The 21,828-nt window shown below is 35.9% G+C and overlaps 1 protein-coding gene and 1 non-coding gene across 7 annotated transcripts in view; one reads left to right on the top strand and one right to left on the bottom strand.

The window, feature by feature from the left end:
• The window catches only part of stai (stathmin), a 107,896-nt gene that overhangs the window by 16,749 nt on the left and 69,319 nt on the right, over positions 1 to 21,828 (bottom strand). Inside the window, exons 1-2 of one of the 6 annotated variants that reach the window (XM_089630917.1) lie at positions 15,826 to 15,988; positions 12,236 to 12,331 (exon numbers count right to left, since the gene is read on the bottom strand). The exons of 2 other annotated variants lie outside the window; for them this stretch is intronic. In XM_089630917.1, the coding sequence (XP_089487043.1) occupies positions 12,236 to 12,331; positions 15,826 to 15,901 (172 nt within the window). In that variant the 5' untranslated portion in view covers positions 15,902 to 15,988. Of the gene's footprint in view, positions 1 to 12,235; positions 12,332 to 14,956; positions 15,131 to 15,825; positions 15,989 to 21,828 lie in introns of those variants that run through there. 3 more of the 6 variants (XM_089630921.1, XM_089630923.1, XM_089630922.1) reach the window with 3 other exon arrangements.
• TRNAG-GCC (transfer RNA glycine (anticodon GCC)) lies at positions 384 to 454 on the top strand. Its single transcript has one exon. It is a non-coding gene; the product is annotated as a tRNA-Gly (tRNA).

The raw sequence follows: 21,828 nt of genomic DNA, 5'->3' as shown, positions 1-21,828 counted from the left end.
GTTCAATGTTTAAACTAAAAAGAAAAAATCTGATTTGAAGCAACAAAAATGGAACGGTGAGTCCTGGCGTCATGAAATTTAGCCAGATTGGTTTGTTTAATTTTACTGTTAATACTGGGTCCACGCAACTATTTTCAGCGGGCAACATCATTTTCATCATGAGTGAAGTTAAAAATATCAATTTTGCAGTAAAAAATGCCCTTGAGGTGATTTTTCACAAAAACGGAGCTATATAAATCAGCCAAATATTATTACTCGTGTAATAAGCCGTGCGAACCTCACTTGTTCAGGGGTTTATAAATGTTATACGAGCCAACATTATAAGATAATAATTCAAATTTAACAGGTGGGTACTAACAGACTATAAATCTGCTTAGGTATAAGCATCGGTGGTTCAGTGGTAGAATGCTCGCCTGCCACGCGGGCGGCCCGGGTTCGATTCCCGGCCGATGCAATCTTTTTTTTTATCAATCTTCAGCAATTTTTATATATTAATATCCAAAAGTCACCTAGATAAAAAATATATATATTTACGCATACGTTCGTTTCGTATTAGACAATTAAAACAAAGATTTGAATCAGCATAACATGGTGAGATGTGATTTGAGATTTTCACATCTAAAAAAGGTATTATCGTGTGATTTGTTTTTGGGGTATTATGCCCTGTTGCGCTTCCTCTTTCTTTAGCCAAGGTTACGGACAGCGTTGTCGTGTCCATTGTGAGGACAGATCCATCCATCAGGCAGGTTCATCTGCCCTGATGATGGACACTATTACGCTGTCTGAAACGGTGGTTAAAGAAGGAAGAACCGCAACACTGCATAATACACAAACATACATCACTGTAACAACATAGTTTACAATTGACGGTCGCAAATTAACAAAGGTTAGTAAGTGTATTGATGTTATTGATCTCAAGAGTAGAAACAGCTGCAACTATAAGACAGATTCCAGCTATAAACATAGAAAAATTAAAATTTTGCGTATATCCAGTGTGACATATCTTTAGTGGTTTTCATGGCAGCTGTTTTTTTTTAATTGTCAGACCGTTTATTTATGTTGGGAGTTTTCGACAGTGATGTCGAATAACTTTTTCTTTGCCTCTTTTCAACGCATTAAATAATAATAAATAAATTAACAAACAAGTAGAATATAATAGTCAAAATCATATACAAGGGTTGCTTGTAGTTTATATGCCCGCAATGCGACGATTGGCAGTGGCGGGTTTGAAACTGGATGTTAACGTCACGTAGACAAATGCCTCGACGTGAAATGAGTGCCAGATTAGAATCTTAATAAAAATTGCGTAGTTTCATCTCAAATATTTTACTTTTTCCTTGATATCGAAATATTATTACGCAGCTAAAAAATCCCTCATATTGATCACTGAGATTACTGAGCAGATTTCTGAATGTCGCAGATGTGCGTAATGTACAGTATAAAGTATCTTTACAAGGATCGTATAATATATATAAATGTGAGACAGAAAACAATCACTTTTAAAGCCCTCCATTATAACAAATTTCTCATAAAATCTTTATGTTTTTAAGTTCCTAAAAAATTATATATTATTTTTGAAGATAATATCTATACATGTGTAAAGCCGGAACAGTAATTATATGAAATTCCCTCGAGAGAAAAAATCGCAAAGTTAGCTCCCAAAAATTATTAAAAGCACGTTTTGTTCTGTTATTTAATATGTTATAAATATGAAAAAAAATTACAGTGGATCTTTAAATGCAACTTAAGCATTTGTCGAGAGATTTTTGCTCATTTCAAATGAGTCGTGTTTTATTAAATATTTTCACCATTTTCGATTTCTAATATTAGCGCGCTCCTAACATTGATATTTAGATATCTCCCTTTAAATTAATTTAAAAAAATTAGGTAGGTAAGTATAAACTTATTCAACTTAAACTCGTAAAATCAACTTAATCATTGAATATCAAGATCATAAATTGATATGATGAGTGACACAAATTATTATTTAACTGCTATTATTAACGGCGAATTCACACAAATTATTATTTAACCGCTATTATCAACGGTGAATTCACACAAATTAGAAAGCCTAAATTAAGCCTACTAGCTCGGTGACCGGAAAACGTAAAGGCTTTCAATGCTTTGTCAGGCGCGAAACGGGGAAACGGTGCCATCTCAAACATTGTTAAAGGAGTTTTCAGAAGTTGGCGAACCCACTTGCAACTTGAAAAACCTATATGGAAGGTAGTCGAACTCAAAATCAATCAACTCGAATCATTCAACTCAAATTAATCAACACAATATCAATCAACTCGAATAATTCAACTCAATCCACGAGAGTAGAAACATATTGTAAACGAATCCTCTGGAAATATTTCGGTATGACGTATTTTACAAATGATTGCCGACTAAGAGAATAGCTAAGAATGTGAAGACAAAAGAAGTTTTGACTAATCTAATCTATTTTGTTATAATATTCAACACACGTACTTACTTAAGCATTGTTCTTGTATTAGAATTGTGGAAGAGAACATTAAATAACTAGAGGTAATAATTTAACTCAAATAGACCGTTCTATATTGATAATCACAATAATCAAGATACCATTAGCAAGTAAATTATTAGCAGTTAGAAAGTGGGATAAGCGGAGATTTTAATGGAAAGCACTCCTCGGGGAAAAATATTAATAGTTTTGATTCAACTGTTTGAAACAAAATTTTAAATATATTTCAGGAAAATAAACTACGCTCATCTTCAAAAAACCCGATTACGATTCTATTAACGACCAACTCACTAATAAAGACTGGACCTTTTTGTCTGATGACAGTGATATCGACCAACCTATAGAAAAACTTTATCAAACATTTTCCGAAAATATAAAATCTCATGTCCTCTTGTATACACCAAAACATAGAACATATAGCGCTATTAACAAAAAATCGGAAGAATTTTGTCAACAAATAAAGTAAAGACTCCCCCCCACCACAATGCATTATGATGAAAAAATAGCAAATACTACCATCGATACTGTCAATTTGTTTGCAGATCATTTCCAAAGTATGTACGAAAGTGAAATGTCAGATAATAACGTACCCTCATACACATATATAACACAATACATTTAAAGAACTACCTGATTACACGGGAATCATGTATAAATAAAATCCTGTCACTTGACTTGATAACATCCCGCCAATAATTCTCAAACAATGCCCATCTGTAATATCAGGTCCAATCACCATTATTTAATTACTTTCTTTATCTTTCTTGTGGACATTTTCCAACCCGTTGGAAATCTGGTTATATTACCCCCATCTTCAAAAAATGTAATAACACATACATAAAAAACTACCGTCCTATATTCATACAATCAGTACTCCAATTTTTTTAATCCCTTGTATTCAATTTAATGTATCCATAAATACTAAAAGTAATAGATAAAAACCAACACGGATTCATCACTGGAAGGACAACTGCTACAAACCTATTACTTTACCATAACTATATTACGGATACTTTTACCAACAAGCCGACAGTATATATAAAGACTTTTCAAAAGCTTTCAACAAAGTATCCCTTATGTAATTACTCAGTAATGTTGAATTAGTACTGAGGGGAAAGATGTTGGATTGGTTTTCGAGTCATTTGTCTAACACAATCCTATTCATCAAAATTAAATATTCCAACTCAAAGTTATTTTATGCAACTGGTGGTCTACCGCAAGGAAGCCATCTTGGTCCCATTCTATTCCTTATATTCATAAATGACACCATAAGCTGTTTCGACGATGTAGAATTTTTGATTTTTGCCGATGACATCAAATTATGCAAAGAAATATCCAATATTAGCGACTGCCTAATCTTACAGTCAAATATAGAAAAATAATCTTACAGTCAAACACATATGGTGTATCGCTAACAACTTATTTCTTAACGTTGATGTAAGACATTAACATTTTGTCGAATCAAGACCCCGTTATCATTTAACTACACTATTGACATAGTGACAAATCTCGGAGAAAGGCAAAGAAATTAGAGATCTTAGAGTTATGTTTGACACCCAATTAAAATTTGCAAATCACATACAACAAATAAAGACATGAAGACGTTGGGATTGATAATCAGAACTATCAAAGATTTCGATTCATTGGAAGAATCTTTTATTTGTCGCTAGTGCGCAGCTTGTTAGAATACAATTCAATAGTATGGTCTCCATACTATCAAATTCACATACGAAATATTAAACGTGTGCAGCACAAATTTTGACGATTTGTTAACTTCAAACTTCACATACATAATATTCAACTCATAAACTTTACTCTCTTACTAAATACGCTTAAAATGCATACCCTAGAAAGTAGAAGAAAAATAAATGAATTAACTTTTTGGTATAAAATTATTAATTCCAAACTAGACTGTTGTGAACTCCTGCATCTTATCGACTGACTAGTACCACTCCAACTAGGTGGTGTTTTAATGCCAAACGATCAAAGCACTCTAAGGACGGGTTGTTTTGGAGAATTTAAACAATTCATCAAATTTCAACGTTCATTTACGGATTCTGTGAAAGTTCTAATCAAATTATGTTATTATGTCATTATAGGCAATTGCTTGACAGAACTAAAATAAAAACAGAACTTGAAAAATCTTTCGCAGAACTTGAAGATGAACGTTGAAATTTTAAGAATTGTAAAAATTCTCCGAAACAAACTGGTCCTAAGTCAAGCACTAAAATTTGATAAATAACCTAGAAAAGAGTGTTTTTATTTATTGGTTGACATTCTTAAATAAAATAATGCCTCACTACGAAATTTTATTTAAGCAAATGCAAAAAAGAAATTAAAATGGTCTATTATTACAAAAAAGGGTGAATTTAGACATATTTTGGCCATACGAGCAGAACTGAGTTCCAGACCCGCAGATTCAATCAGTTCTCTAGAAGCGAATGTAAGAAAAGGCCCCTTGATGGAAATAGTCATCATCGAAGTACCAAATCGACCAACCAGGCAAAACATATTATTCTACAATAAAAATTCCGGGTCTAACTATCACACACAAATGGAAATAAATTCACCTCAAATATAGACTTATTTAATATAAGTTTATAGCACCCTTGAGCAGTGTTGCCAAGTTAGCATATTATATGCTAAATTTGGCATAATTACTCCATGTTTAACATAACTATTATGCTTTTAGCATATAGCATATTTATTTGGCTTATTTTTACAGAAACATGAAAATAATAAAAACCAATTTTTTAACTAACAAAAATGATATCGATTGAAAAACTGGTGTCTCAATGGAGAAACATAGTTCACATTAAATGGGAATCCTTGACTTCCACTGTAGAGTTTTGGAATGAAGTCATGCAATATACAGATGCAGATAATAATAACCCTTTCGGTGATTTATGTCAGTTTGCAATGTCTATTTTAACATTGCCGCATTCAAATGCGGACATTGAACGTGTATTTAGCCAAATGAGTCTGGTAAAAACAAAACTCCGAAATCGTTTGGCGGTGAGAACCCTGAATGCCATTTTGTACGTGAGATTTGGCTTAAAGAGAGCAGGAAAGTGCTGTTATTCTTACACTGTTCCTGACGAAGTACTACGCTGCATTGGGACCAAAGAAAGTTACGACTCCGTCTCTCAGCCTTCCACATCAGCTGCTGTTAATGAAGAAGATGAAGATGAAGATATTGATATTTTATTTCACTGATTTTATTTCCAAGTTAAATTTATGTTAGCTTTTTTTTGGTATTTTTTTAAGTAATTTAGCATTTTTCTGGCATATTTTTCCCATCACTCTATTTCTCAATAAATACTAAGTTAAATTTATGTTGGCTTTTTTTTGGCATTTTTTAAAGGAATTTAGCATATTTTTGGCATATATTTTTCCCATCACTCTAGCACATTTTGAAGTAGTTGAGTTGGCAACACTGCCTTTGAGGTGATTTTCACGGCGCTATATAAATTAGCCAAGTTTTATTATTTAATAAATACCGGAATGATGTTTTTATGTAGCATTATATTATTATTTAGGAGTATCGCGTAGGAGCGATTAATTTTTTTCATTTACTTCTTATTGTCAATTACTTGTATTCACTTGTAAATTACGTATTAGCAACCTGTTCTATTAATTTATATTATTTTTATGCCATCTGTACTTTTAAAACCGTGTTATTTATTTTTTCTCTTTCCTTTTATTATGTACATTTAAATAGAAAATTCACATCAATGAATGTTTTATCGATTTGCCTTGATATCATGACGATACAAAGAATTTTCGATGCAATGCAAAAATATTCGGATATTCATGAACAAGTGTTCCGACATCGTGATAATATATTCGTAGGTTTATTAGGAAACCTGTTAATTCATTCGTAAGGTCTGCAATCCCGTTTTTAACCGGAATTACCAATCATTTGAAGAGATTCTTAATAAATAGTCATTTTTATCCGTGTATATTTAGTTTATTTGTCGTTATCAGGTTTAATTTTTAGAACTGTTTTTTATACGCAGTAATATTATTACTATTCAAAATTTAAAAAAGGTTTATTTATAAACAAGTAGTTCTTGTAATTAGTATTACGCGTTATAGCTGTTTCGCCTTCCGAAGGCATTATCAAACTCAATCGGATCTATGTTCACGCACGGAGACAATTTTGTAGATCGCCATAATTTAAAAGTATCTTTATAGACATGAATTTATCCAGACGTCTTAACCTCACTGAAGGTCAACCATCGTGAATAAATCATCCACAGAACGGATATTGTATAATTTACGTATCCCTGGAGGTGTCCGGTGCCGTAACGATACCAGCGACGGGATACAATTATATCGTCAATGACCACGGAAAAAGAATTACCACACCACGAATATCCATGGCGAAACCAAGAAGACGATTTCTCACTCCATTCAATTGTTTATTCGACTCCTTTCTATTTTATCAATGTTTATAATATCCTGCAAACTTGAAATTCGATAACACAGTATTAAATAGAACGTACCTACATTGCAATGAACAGTATGAACACAGCAGAAACCAAAAAAAACAACTACATATTTATACAATGCCTTATTACGAAAAATTAAGTGCTCTATCGATTTGGGTAGAAAAAAGAAAACTGATTCTTTCAATTATTCGTTAAAGGGCAGACCACGGAATCTGCTGTAGAAATGTGGGGATTAGATTAACCAGTCGAATTTCACGTCGACACTGGAACAAATAAGACACAAAGAAGGCCTTAGAAGAACTATTAGAACTGGCCGGTGAATTCAAATAGGCTTAGCGTTCAATGTGCTGAATACAAAGACCGTGGTTGATTTAGCATTTGACACGCGTGGAACTCATGGAGTTATATTACATACAGATTTGAAAGTGACTGACGGATTAATACGACTGTGAAGTGTTCCAAACAGTCAATCATCAGAACAGTGACTCATAAAACGTCTGCTGGCTTTGCGTGCTGCAGAGAGCAAACGAGAAATAGCAACGTATAAAAACATAACTGTTCTTTCAATACAGATACAGACATGCAATGATCAATCAAGTTTGTTGAAAAAAGCTGAATGCGTTACGAGTCCGGGTTGTAAAGACTCCAATGATTAGTAGAGGTATTCGGAATACAGGTAGGTAAGTAAAATCAGGGAGGCAAGAAAGCAGGATTTCTGATCACGATCATATCCTAATAAGGAAGCGGCTGTGTCAGTGAGGGTTAATTGGGACGTGCACAAATGCGCATTACTGGTATAAATACGGCTCAATACAACACGCTATTGCGGTTGTTTTGTGGCGTATCTCATTTGCTGAAAGCGATCAATAGACCGGCTGCTCGAAGAGAACTAATTTTATCTGTGTGAACATTGAACTCCATTGCGAGTCTTGCGAATCTTTGAGCTTTAGAAGTGATCATAGTACCGAAAGATTACTTCTATCGTCATTATTTAACCAATTTTAAGACAGTGAGAATCATGTAAGGACAAAAGATTTTTTTTTGGCAATTCAGTGTTGGCCAAAGAAGAAAGCATTTTAAAGCAAGTGAATATGCAATAATTTTCTGGGATAATAACTCACAGATCCGCGGCGTCTCTCTAGTAAACAAACGATAATTCGTACGCACTTTTCTGCTTCACTTAATCCTCCATGTTCATTCAATATTCGTAGGGAACGTAGGCACCCCAGCACGCAAACCATTGAATGAATATAATATCACAAATACGATATTCCCAAGTGTTATACACCTGAATGAGTGAAATGTGAACGAATTCCTACGGTTAGCAGCTCCACAAGTCCACACCTTACGTTATCACACACTCAAAGAGGGCGGGATTCATTCAACGTGAATTTATCAATCAGCTACAATTAATTTATACCTGAACATCTCGTGCTTTAGCTGACGGCTTAATTGGGGTGAATTAATGGCCCTTTTGAAAAGGCCTGCGGGATACCGGACGTTTTCACGTTTTCAGTCTGGGTAGGTACTCGAAAGCTAAACGTTTAGGAATGACTAAGGGGAAAATTTATGGGACGCCCTTGAAATCGTAATGGTCTACGCGTTTATCTTTGAGCGGGAGGTTTTAGTCTGGTTTCTCATTTCATAAAATAAGGGCAGTAAGTCAAGTCTTTTAAATGACTTTGCATATCCTGAGGAACTTAAACATATATCATAAGGATAAAAACGTTAACGAAAAGTAACTGCAATCATTTTAGTTATCTCCAGAAACCAACAAGGAGTTCATCGTCTGGTATAAGTTGCTATGTAAGCCTGATTTTAATTAATAAAACAGAACGTGATAGCAGAAAAGGAAAACTATCACGTTGTTAAGCTGGTCGGTTTATGAGAACGTTACATTTGAATTTCTGTGAAACAACTGGGCCTAAGTGCGTCAAGTGTGATCTTAACCTCCCACTTCTCCTTCTACAACCACGTTTCTTTATGTACCTTAGTCGTTGCCATATTCCCGCGGGTGGCACTTTAAATATGATTACACCACTGAGAGCGCAGTAATGTAAAATAATAATGGAATAAAGAAAGGATAAACGGAAAGTGAAGAAATTTTTCACAGATCTGCCAAGTGAAAAATTAATGGCCATTGGTAAGTATTATTTAGACTTACCGGAACATTTTGAAGGAATACAAGGTAGGTTATGAAAGAAAGACAAATAAACACAAATATCTCATTACCTCGCATATCACTGTCAAATGCTGTCAATTGATTAAATTTCCAACTGACATAAACCTATACACCTGTATTATTTAAAATATATATATTTTTTTTTACATTACCTACACATTATCCAATTATTATTATCGATGAGCACAAATACACTCAAACATGTCCTAAAATGATTTGCCGGTACACTACAGAAATATTATATTTTCATTCGAAAATCGTATCTCCATTACGAGGACAGAGTTATTTTTTAATTCTCAGCTCGGATTTGAACGATAAATAAAATAGGTAATTATTAAAAGCATGAAAATTCATCTAATTGACGACAAATAATCGCCTATTGCCTCAAATCCTTTCACACTAATTGACGACATGTAATCGCCAATTGCCTCAAATCCCTTCACTCTAATTGAGACTTGTTTCCTTTTCATTGGATATTCTCTACTTTGTGATAATAATAAATTATAATGGTTGCCTTATTTGCGCAGGTAAATAATAAATGTCTCCAAATAATTAAGCAGTTGATACAAAGTGCTTCAGGGTAAAGTAATCTACACAGGGTGTATCAGCACGTAGCCGAAAGACTATATTTAACCACCGATTCCTGAACATACTTGAAGTAAAAATGGAGATGTCATTTTACTGTCCGTTGAATTTTTTTCAATAAAAAATAAAAAATTTCCATTACGCGTCGCCACTGGGTACAACCTTGCCCATTACGTAATACTCAATTCTTCTCGTTCCCAGCATCACCGTAAAGACGAGTAATCGCAGTGCGACCAGTAACGAAATACTTATTGTTGTTGATGTTTTCAATTGAAAAAAATGTTACTGGACAGGAAAATGACATCCATATTTTTTACGACAACCTTTTCCAGGAATTGGTGGTTAAAGTCTGTCGGGTTCGTGCTGATACACCTATATCCAAGAAAGCCTATTCAATTCTGCATATTATATGAGTGGATATAAGGTTAGGTCCTCAGTAACAGCTAGTGCTCAGCGTAATATTGTTTGGGTGAGCGGGTATCTCAGACCAACTTACATGAACGAATACCACACAAAATGTCTAATGAGAAAATTTATCTCTATTGCTGAACTGATCAAAGCTTTTACCCCATAGAAAAAAGAATACTTTAAATTTATTCCATGTAGATTTGAATGGAAACTAATGTCGCCAATGATTTAATACCATTTGGTTCTAGCCATTTAGTACGCGCTGTCTCTCTTAAACTTTCTTGACATCGTATATCGCCATCCCATTTTAATTTCAAAATCTAAGGCCCGATAAGTCAGACTTTTAGATCACAAAAACACCCACATCGCATTTATTCTGTTTTTCTTTATCATAGAATCTTACATTAAAAATCTTGCACGGAAAACTATTAACAAAAAGAAATCGCTTGATTCTTTCTGAAGGCCAAAATTTCTCGAAATGTGAACTCTATGGCATCTTGAAATTAACGCGGCTGTCTGTCTGGAATTTTTTAGGTAAGGGCAACTTTTTTAAAGCGGTGTACATCAATTCCACAGTGAGAACTGGAGCTTTGAAATAACCACTTAGAAGACATACAATTACACATTATTTTGCTTGTTTAATACGAAATAAAATTTCGAACAAACGGCGTCGAAACTCAAATAATAAAGCATTGAATAAAGTAATATTTAAATATTTTGTTACTAACGTACGGAAAGACAGCATTTTATATCATATGCAAGAAATAATATTTACTTAATTTATTATAAGTGCAGGTTGCAAAATATTGAGTCGCGTTGTAACGTGTCTTCTTTTGCAATAATAATGTTTTTTTTTTTAAATTACTGTCCATTGGTTTCCAAATTTGAATTTAGTGAGCTTAGAAAAAAAAGAAAAATTAAAATTTTCAAATGACGAAAAGAAAAACAGAAAAAAATTAAATGATGTTTTTTAGCAATTTCTCAGACTACTTTCTTCCCAGTTCAATAAGCCTTTTGGTAATGGTTTTAGTTTTTTTAGATTGTTGAAAATGTTTTTGATATTGGCTGACAAATTCAATTATGTTGGTACAGACAAATCATTTTGAAGAGCATACGTTTGAATGAATTTATGCACACCGATAGAGGTTCAAATTAGTTAGAAATTGTTTTGAACATCCGTCCTCAGTCCCCTCTTACCTCGCAGTAGTCCTACGATATAGTACACCACTATCAAGCAAGACTACCTATCCGTGCAATACGAGTTCTGCCACAATGGAATAATAATATATTTGTAATGCTAGGATGCGGGGGCACACCGGAGCCGTGTAAACCCTTGGGATAAAGGATAACAACAACGTAGCTTATTATTTTTTACAGCACCAGGAAAAATGGAAAAAAATGTATGGAAAAGTTTTCGCATTTATTATTTTTGGAACAATGGGCGATTTCAAATTTTACATTTGAAACAAGCAACGCAAATAACGCATGGTTATTGCTTTAATAACAATGATAACATGGTAACCTATTCGACCAGGGTTGTCATAAATTAATGTAAACTTTTTTAAGCATTGTTTTTTAGTAGGTCCTCGAAAAGCACATTTAATTTAGTATCTCCCTAAAACTGAAAAAAAATATGAATGATTTGATATGAATGTTTTCTAAACGTAACCGTGTCTTTTGCAAAAGGCTTAAACCACTTACAATATATTTAAGTACACGGAGAGAAAGAGATTTTTGCCCTAGCGATAAATTCAGGCCTTACTAATAAATCATCAATGCAACAAAGTTTTATCAATTTGCTTGGATTGCTCCGACATCGTGATGACTAAAGGTTTATCAGGAAACCTGTTAATTCATCGTAAGGCCTACGATCCCGTTTATAACTGGAATTACCAATAATTTGAGGAGATTCTTAATAAATTAGCAATACTTATTTTTCTCGGTGTTGTTGATAAATGGAAAGCTAATTCAACAACATTTGTAAAAATACTATTATAAAAAGCGTCTTTTCCGTTTTCCATGTTTGTTGAGTTATGGTTGAAAGCAATAATATCAACAAAATCAAACAGAGTTTGAAAGGTGTGTGCATTGTTAGTGCAGATAAAGTGTTGAAATACTTACTGATAAATTTAACTTTCTTGGGCTGTTTCGTCCTCGGCTTGTTGCCACCAGCTCCTTTGGCTTTCTTGAATGGGGCAGCTGCTCTTCTGCTCACGACTGTTTTACACAAAATGTTAAATAGGGATCAAGGGTGTTAACGGTGGAGGATGGTATAGGAGTAAAGCAGAGCCTCGACAAGATGTAAGAGGACGACGAATTACGTAAATCGATCAATTTCGCAGCGGTGAGAAAAGGAAACACAAACTAATCAAGTCCCCTCAACAAAGGTTTAGTACAATTCAAAAATTGCATAACAATCTGGAGTCTGCAAAATCCAAGGGCCAGAAATTGGTGAAACAAATTGATTCCAGAAAACTACAACCCAAGTAATTTATACAAACAGATCGGGGAATTGTAAGTTGTCAACCAGAAAAATAACCACAATTTTATACGCATGGTAGGCATTGCGGTTTCGCACTGCCGTGTAATTCAATACAGTGATGAAAGGCGATACCTCCCTCGGTCAATAATTCAATGTCGCAGATGTTGTATTTGTAAACACGACAAAGACAATCGATTTTGGTTCCATCAACATTAAGGGAGGATTACTGGAAAATATGTTAAATTGTCTGTAATAGATGGACAACAATGAGCGAGCTCAGAAAGTCAGTGGACTGTTCAGAATCACAGATCAAGACGTTACTTATGCAGAATACAAAAGTGTTACCAGATTCAACGAACTTCGTGCCAATAATCTCTCCCGCTTTGAGGAGTTTCTAGAATTAGCAATTCAACAAGGTGTACTCGGCAGTCGCTAGCACGAGGCAGGGAGTTAAGTGGATGGCGTGCGAGTCGCGACCCACGGCGGACACGGGACACGGCTCTAGTCCGCGCTGCGCCGAGCCGGATCGATCGATTCTGCCGGCTCAGGAAGCATGTAAACTTCCTATTCGTTACTCAGTACCGCTACTCGCTACCCGCTCTACCCACTATACGCTGCGTGGTGTGGGGTTGGTGCCGGCTGCAGCAGTTCAAGGCGACAGCCAGCCGCCGAGGGGAGGCTACATGCTACGTTTGATTACCGTAGCGTTTTTAATATGTGAATATCAGGAAACGTGCCATACTATATTGAATAAAGAGCAAAGACACGAATGAAAGAATATCGTAGAGAAGACAACGCAGAAACTTCTTACATGAAAATTGAAATGCTAAAATAGTACAAGACCATATTTATCTGTCTGAAGCCTTTCGAGTAGTTATATTAGAAATAGGGAATATCAAATGCTGTGGTAGCAGGCATATAGAGACGAAGGAGAATACATTTATTTTGCAACTATTGTCAACGCGCGGGAGGCCAAGCTAAAACCAGACTGGTCTACCCCAAGGGACGAGATTATACAACGCTGGAAATAGATGGAAATGTACCAAATGCAATAAATGAGATTGGAGAAGAAGAATTAACGGAAGAATGTGTTATCAAGTAACTGAAATAGAAAGTGCTAATCGTGGAAGTTGTTTATCTAACGTCTGAATATAATAAAACCATTAGATATATACTGCTTCAAATGATTTTGTAACTGTTATAGTTATGAAACATTATTGATTGCAAAAAGATTACAAAAAGATTACAAAAGGCTAATCCACAACGTAGATATTTGAATGTAGTAATAAAAAGTTGAGAAGAGTATAATTTGAATCCAAATGTAAAGTCGACTGGAATTCTCAGAAGCCGCCCCTAGACTGAACTATTTTGAGAACCTCCGAGGGTGGCGTGCTTAATATTGAAGAGCCAAATAAATAAATTAGGACCGCGGCGCAATGCAGCTTATTCCAAGTGCTGCAGCTTTGCTTCTAAGCCTTGACACGTCATGTTGCCTATTGCAATGTAATACGTGTTACCTTCACCGGACACCGAGATCACGGCGCTAAAGTCCGTCTGCGGTGTTGGATAACCAGCCAGCCAACTAACAGGCCACCTTCTTTCAACCTATTATTTCCGATAATCGATTTTGTAGGCCGTTGAAGACTAAAGAGTAAGAAACTTGAAATCTAGTAAGTATCTCTTTTCGAATATTGCGTATTTTGCGAGAAAGATATCGTATGTAAAATATATAAATAAGACAGAGATTCGATGGTTCTTTTTTCGGGGGGCATGGATATCAATTTGGTCGAATGCCAAATGGGGAGTTAAGGATGTCTGCATAAAATAATGTGAACAAGGAAAAAAGTTGCAGCCTGATTTTCAGACTGTGATATTTAATTAAATCTTAAACCAACCCAACGCCACGTTAAAAATGGACGTGATTTATTCAATATTTTTGTAAATGTCAAAAAAAAGAACCTACTAAGTTGTATTTAATAATTCTTGTTGGTAAATAATTAAGATCTAAATGTCAACATTACGTAAAATGTGTCTAGGGAAATTCCACAACTATAGATAATTCTCGAATGACTCATTTTTAATTGGTATTATCGCAATAATTTTACCTGGTGGAATTGGTCGTAGGATAGTGTCAGACAAAAGGGGGAAAAAACAAGAAAACAGTGGGGAGGGGGTTTCAAAATTGTTGCGACACAAGCAAGTCTGTGGAGTCTTTTGTAATATCGCGTCCAGCAAACACACGACACTCCCGATAGATTAGTGGGGATAAATGATTGAGGATGGGGGAGATTTTTGAAAAAAAAGGGAAAATGTCAACACCACAGACATTCGCTTTACAAAGAGAAAAAAGAAAGTCATACCTGAGGGATTATCCTGTGCGAAAGGTGAGGGTGTAAGCTAGGGCTGTAATAGCTACCAAAGAGGGTCGTGGAATGTGTGGATAGGACCTCGTAACCGTAGACAAGAAAAATAAATCTCAGACTAGCAAGCGTAGTTACCACCTTTCCCTTTTCACCAGGTGTGATGAAATGCCGGTTCGACGTGTGGGACTGTGTGCGTCAAATGAAGGAAAAAGAAACGTCGAAGATGGTGTCTGGGGGTTGTCGAGACTCTGCAAAGGGGGTGGTGGTGGGAGGGTGGATGGGTGCCAAACCCCGCCCCCCGGGCCGGGACCGGACGCTGTTGCTACGCGGCCACCTTGCCGGCACAACACCGCAATGTGACGCCGCAGCTGGTACGTGACGAGCCGGCGAACTGGTACTACCACTGGCATTGGCACTAGCACTGGTGCTAACTCCGCATTACTGGGTGGACGATATAACGTTAATGGTGTTTGGAAAATTGATGGATATTAAAAAAAGTTATGAAAAACTATTTAAAAGACTTACTGTGACTATCATTTGAACGTGTCTGATAAAACTGTCAATCATTAAACGAATAGTTTTAAGTAGCTTTCCTTTTGCTGACATAAAACTGATTTCAATTATTTATTAGCGAACCCAAACACCGGTGTATACAACGCGATAGAAAGGGTTGTGAAGAGAAACGTACGAGATTGGATGAAAACTGTACCGAGTGGTGAAGTTAAGGTTCCCCATAAAGAAAATTCACCGAATTTGGTGATTCTTTCAGGATTTCAGGTCCAGTGGAAGTTGCACGCAGTTGCCGGCTGTCAAACGCAGTTATTGTGATGGAGAGGGGAGAGGGGGGCGGTGATCGGCGACGCTACCTGCGGGGAGCACGGGCGCCCTGCACGTGTGGCAGAAGCACTGCATGACGGAGTCGCGGACCAGCCCGATCAGCATGGTGCCGATTGCAAGTGACAGGAGGCTTGAACTTGTGTAGAGGGCGGCGCGACGGACGGTCGGGTCGGGCGCGAGCGGAGGACTGACGGCGGCTCGGGAGGGTCGGTCGGTCGCTGCAGTGAGCGGCCGGGGGCGGCGGGTGCGCGCACGCGCCCCTCGCTACAGGACATCCCCCGCTCGATACGCGGCTGTCCTCTCTCTGTTCGTTTTCGCACTTTTCCTCGTTGAATGTGTCACGAGGCGGGGCGGAAGCGGCGGCACAACACCCAACACCCAGCACCGACCCGACGACCAAACGAGGAAGCGAATTCAGCGGCCGGCGATTTATGGCAGGCCTTAACATTGGCAATGAAATCTATTTTTGTGCAATTTTAAGTTTCATTGTAAAATTTATATTGCACTTAAGAAAAGTGCAGTCCATTATGGCATAGATAACAGGCCATCGATATCAAACAGGTCTAAAGACGAGTTGTTTCATGGAATAAATTCAAGTTCAGTGAAAGTTCTGTTATTATTTGATCAGGGGCCAGTTGTTTCGCAGTACTTAGATTTTAACAGAACTTGAATGGAACTTTCACAAAACTTGAATATTATGATTGAAATTCGATGAATTGTTTAAATTCTGTGAAACAATCCGTCCTAAATAAAGAACTTGAACTGATTGAAGAAATTCTTCGAGCGTAAGAACAATTTCTTTGAAAAACAATTATTGACGATGCTCGTGAAAGCAAATGATGGGCTTTGATAGAGAATGATCTGCGCTATATTATTATAAGTTGTTTAGAAAGCCGGCGATAAATGAAAGGCGGTAGCGGGAATGCAATTAAGAGTGCATCGCCCGCTTTCAAAATATCATAAGAAAAAGGCGGTTTTCCTAATTGCTCCAGTTTCTCCCTTCAATTACTCGCGCCCCCGGCGGGAAATTAGAATTATGGCGAGAAGCAGCTCGGCGGGATGGAAACAGGAAAACCGCCGGATACTTATAAAGGTGGAAAAATCCGACAGATTTATATATTTTGCATCAAAATAGGCCCTTAACGTCTAAAAGGCCCGAGGTAACCATGACATAGAAAGGGGAAATAAAAAATAATACATTGAAGCATTCTGTAGTAGATTTTTCTTTTCCTAAAATTGACAACTGGACTTTAACGAACACGGAAGTAACATGAGTCAAGTATATATTCCCAATTTCATTATTTAGAAAAAAAAACACACAAAATAATTTCCATGTCAAAAGGGAGGTAGATATCACACTTTTAGAACTATCTTCGATCACGTCATTCAACCATCATGCGGCAAAAAAAATTATTTCAATAATAACGATTTTACTTCAGATGTAACATTCATAATTGACATATTGTCCCAGCAAGAGGTTGTAAATTCCGTCATCGTGCTAGTATTTTCTATCTTTTTCGTTTTCAGACGACTGAGAAGGAAGAGGACGATCATTAAGATTTGCTGTCAAAAACTTGCATTTTCTAACAACGACAATAATTATTATTTGTACTTCTCAAGGCAGCAGCAGGTATGCTAATAGATGTGCACTATTCTTTTCGATTAGTACTGGTCTAACGGTTGTGAAGATTTTATATTATTTATTTGTTGTAATATTTTTTTAACGATACCTTTCACAGTAATGTGCAAGACGATGAAACTTCAGCGGCTAATGCAACTAAATAACTATTATTAATGATATGTATATTATGCACCCGTAGGTACTAGATTTATAACCCGGTTTCAACGTTTCGTATTTTCGGTTGGTTCGGATATATCGAACAATATTGTCGATACTATGACATGTATCATGTTCTTAATAATTTAACATTTAGTTAAAAACTTTTACGTTCTGTGTACCATGCACTAAATCATACGAAATGTAAAAATCATGTAAAAGACCATCGTAGCATCAATATGTAATTATTATTAATATTTAAATATTATTTTTCGGGAAAAATACTGTCACATATATTATTTCATTATACATTTAAATCCTGTGACAGACCACGCTATATTTTCGTGGCTTGTCCTATTTCAGCATATCGCTCACCATACATTCCCATTGGTAGTGTGATGCGTTTAGCGTAATGTGACGCCTACCTAATGCTGAATATAAAATATACCAGTGAAGTTACATTTACGTACAATATCAAATGTTATAATATTACATATTAAGCGCTCCTGAGGTGATATCTCACAAATGCGGCGCTATACAAATTGTCCAATAAATAATAATAATTTTTCGAAGATAAGATAAAAAATAATAATAATATAAGATAATAATAATAATATTAGATCTATCAAAAAATTTATATATAAAGATGCAAAAGTCGGTCATTTTGAATACATGTAGGATAACAAAAGATTTTTTAAATATTTATGTTGAGGGATCAGTAGGATTTATAGGCCCTGTTAGAAGTTCTACCGAGCCGAACCCTCTGATATGAAAATATCTGGAGACGGTGAATTTTTTTTTCCCATTTGATATCTGGTGATTTGACGTGTTGTTGTTCTTGTATTGTTTTGTATTTATTTTACTTATATAATGCACTTACATAGTGTTGATTGACTAGCTGATCATTTGTGGAAAAGTGAGTGGAAGGGTTAAGTTTTTCCTTTGGGGAAGACTTAACCCGGACAACTAAATCGGAAGTTTAAAAAATAAATAAAAATTATAAATTTGATTTAAGTAAATTATATGTATAGGCAGACTGATGGAAGCTAAGCTCAAGACAAATAATAAGTTTGCTGCTTTCGAAGCATCTGGGCCAAAGGCTTGGAATAAACTCCCTCCGAAACTAAGATCCATAACAAGTCCAAAAGAATTTAGGTTTAAACTAAAAACTTACCTTTTTAAGCTGTCATTCCCTCAAAATATACCATTCCTGAGAGTGGCATTCTTGTATTGCCTATAATTCATCCTATTCACACTCTTCTTATTAGATTTACATTATTAGAAATCTGTATACTGAGGGTCGATTCACATTCAGGAAAGTGAATTCTGATCAAAACCCTGTACTATATATAGTACCGCCCAGCATAAAATTTTCTTTTCCTTTCCTAAACACGCTCATTAAAGAACATAAATGTAAATTAGTTCTGTGCGTGCGAACCATATCTAAATTTCGCAAATAAACAATGAACAGTTTTAATCTCAAGTGACCTACCAGGGAAGTATGGTACTGTATATTATCTACACATATAGTTAGTAATAAAATAGATTGTAGAAATGTGTTACATATTTGTACAGTGCCCTTGAAGTGATTTTGCACAAAAGTGGCGCTACACAAATCATACAAATATAATTATTATTTATTTGTGTACGCGTACAGTGGAAATACGAATGATCTCTTAGGGTATAGTGTTTGCAGATACGTCCTAGCAAAGAGTTTTGTGCGTTCGATTTGAAATCTATTTATTTTTTTATTTGGACAATCACAGTACATTTTACTACAAGTTATTTAAGTTATATTGTACTAAATATTAAATAACACATAGTTGATGTACTTATTACGTATGTCCTTAAAATGTCTTGGTAATTTATTCTAGGATGAAAATTATTGTTCTTAATCCTTACTAATGATGTAGGATATAACAAGAACGAATAAAACGAACACGAAGAAAGTATGTACAGAGAAGAAAAGAAAAAAATGTGAATCAATAAGAATTTTTGTGGAAATCTGAAGATAGGAAACGATACGATTGTACCACCCCAGCCAGGAGTACTCCTTTCCCGGTGCAACCGGTACACCAGGGGGCACTGCAGATGAATTTGTGTGGAAATTCGAAGAAAAAATAAATTAAATCAAGTAAATAAAATGTTAAATATAAAATAAAGTATTCGATCTGGTATTGCGTTATGCGTTGTAGTATTTTTGCTGATGTGTTGATAAGGCGAAGCAATTCGGAGTCTCGTCTTATTTTTTGACAGTCTCCGTCGCTTATCCACCCCACACAAAACAGATGTGCAAAATTCATGATTCCAGAGCTCACCGCCCGACAGTTATGCTGCTATAGCAATTTGTCTCTGCTTTAAATTTTCCATGAAAAAAATAGTACAAAAATTTTACTTTATCAATATTCAAGCCTAATCAATAAATTATTACTGACAAATGATACAAATTACATTAGCATTGCAATCCACCGAGGAACGGGGTGGACCAACCCACCCCCGCAGGTATCACAGTGAGCAGTGTGCAGTGGATGCACCAACAGTAGGCAGTAGGGTGTAGTAATGCATTAGTGATGATGATGACGTTTGTAGGGAGCGCGGGGCGGAGCAGGGCAGGCGCGGGGCGGCGTGGAAGTTGGATGCGTCACGCCTGATCGATAGGCGGGCGACAGCGGAGGGCGGCACCGCACCAGCCAGACTACCACCGCTGCCTTATTAATAGTAACTATTCATGAAGAAACCAGGACTTCTTATGAAGTGTATTTATAAAGTAACCTTTTAATTTTTATCTAAATTCATCAGCGTACACAAAATAAATAAAAAAATCAGCCATAATAAATACAGAGGCTGCAGTACGCACTTGACTTGAAATCTGCAGGTTGCTGACTCGATTCTCGGGCAGCGCAAAAATAATTTAACACAACTTTTTCATTCAGCCAATTATCATGGACGCTGCCACACACTCTTTCAAACTTTCCAAAAAAGTGTATTTGTTTTCACAAAGTAATGTTGGGGGACTGATCACTGCAATACAGTCATCAAGGAATAGAGTGGACAGCCAACCTATCTTTGGACAACCCCGCAAATAAAATTCAACCCTCCACTACTTACCAACCCCAAGGTCTTTATACTTTCGCATTTCGTAGACAACGGTAGATAATGAGGTTGTCAGCTATTTTCTTATATCGGTCAAAGTGTACAAATAAAATAGTTACTAACGACAGTAAAATTACTTTATCAATATCTCCAAAGAATGAAGAAGTTACGAGCTTTCAAAGTACCTAATTCAAATAGCAGCAAAAATCAACATTATATTATCTTCGAAACTGTTTGGCATTTTTCAAAAATTCGAAAAGTTCTGCCTTCAACATGTTCTAATAATATGATACATTTGTAAAAAAAACATGAAATTTCGTATTAGGAGACGACCTCATTAATTGAGAATTCGTGTGTGCACTCCCCTGATTTCTCAGCTTCCTAGAAAGATATGTTTCTAAATATAGTATATTATAGTCTGTCAAGTCCGCAGACAAAATGTAATCCTCCAGCACTTAATATTCTACCCGCATGCGTTGCAGTTTCCTATCGTTAAAGGATTGCTGTTCCATAAAAGCGGAAAAACATAAAAAATTACAAAAAAAAAGAATACGATGGAAAAGCGCTCAAAACAAAGAACCGTCAGTCATACAAAGGGAACAAAGCACCTCCTGTCGTAAACCACGGAAGTGATGGAACTGCGCCGGGAGTAGAAACTGGTACTAGTGGTTGGCAAACATGTTGATGTTCAACTTATAAACATGGGTAAAATATGTTTTATAGGCCTTTCTATAAATGCAAAATCGCACGGATTTTGAATTTATACGGAATATACGGAAAGAATTGTATCATTAAAATGGGTTGGGGTGAAAATCTGACGAGATTATGTCGTCGAAGAGAACTGTGACAGAAAAAAAGATTCGAAAAAATAATTCGTAAACAGATGCGATAAAAGAAAGGTTCGAGGGAAAATTGTGACGAGGTTAATCATTAAGGAATGACTGAATGAAAATGCGCCTAAGTAAAATTCTGATAAGATACATCGTTAAAGTGCCTTGTGGAGTAAAATACGTTTGAGGAAAAAAACGCTATCGTTAAAAGGCTCACATAATGAGAAAATGCATTTGAGGAAATTTTCTGATTATACATCGTTATATCGTTAAAATGCGCTGGGACAGAAATGTTACGTATGATACCTCATACGTAACATTTCTGCCATAAC

The sequence above is a fragment of the Hesperophylax consimilis genome, chromosome 4 (assembly GCF_061612785.1).
Source record: "Hesperophylax consimilis isolate HC1 chromosome 4, BYU_Hcon_1.0, whole genome shotgun sequence".
In the NCBI taxonomy this organism is placed as follows: domain Eukaryota; kingdom Metazoa; phylum Arthropoda; class Insecta; order Trichoptera; family Limnephilidae; genus Hesperophylax; species Hesperophylax consimilis.
This window is presented reverse-complemented; position numbering and strand designations above follow the sequence as displayed.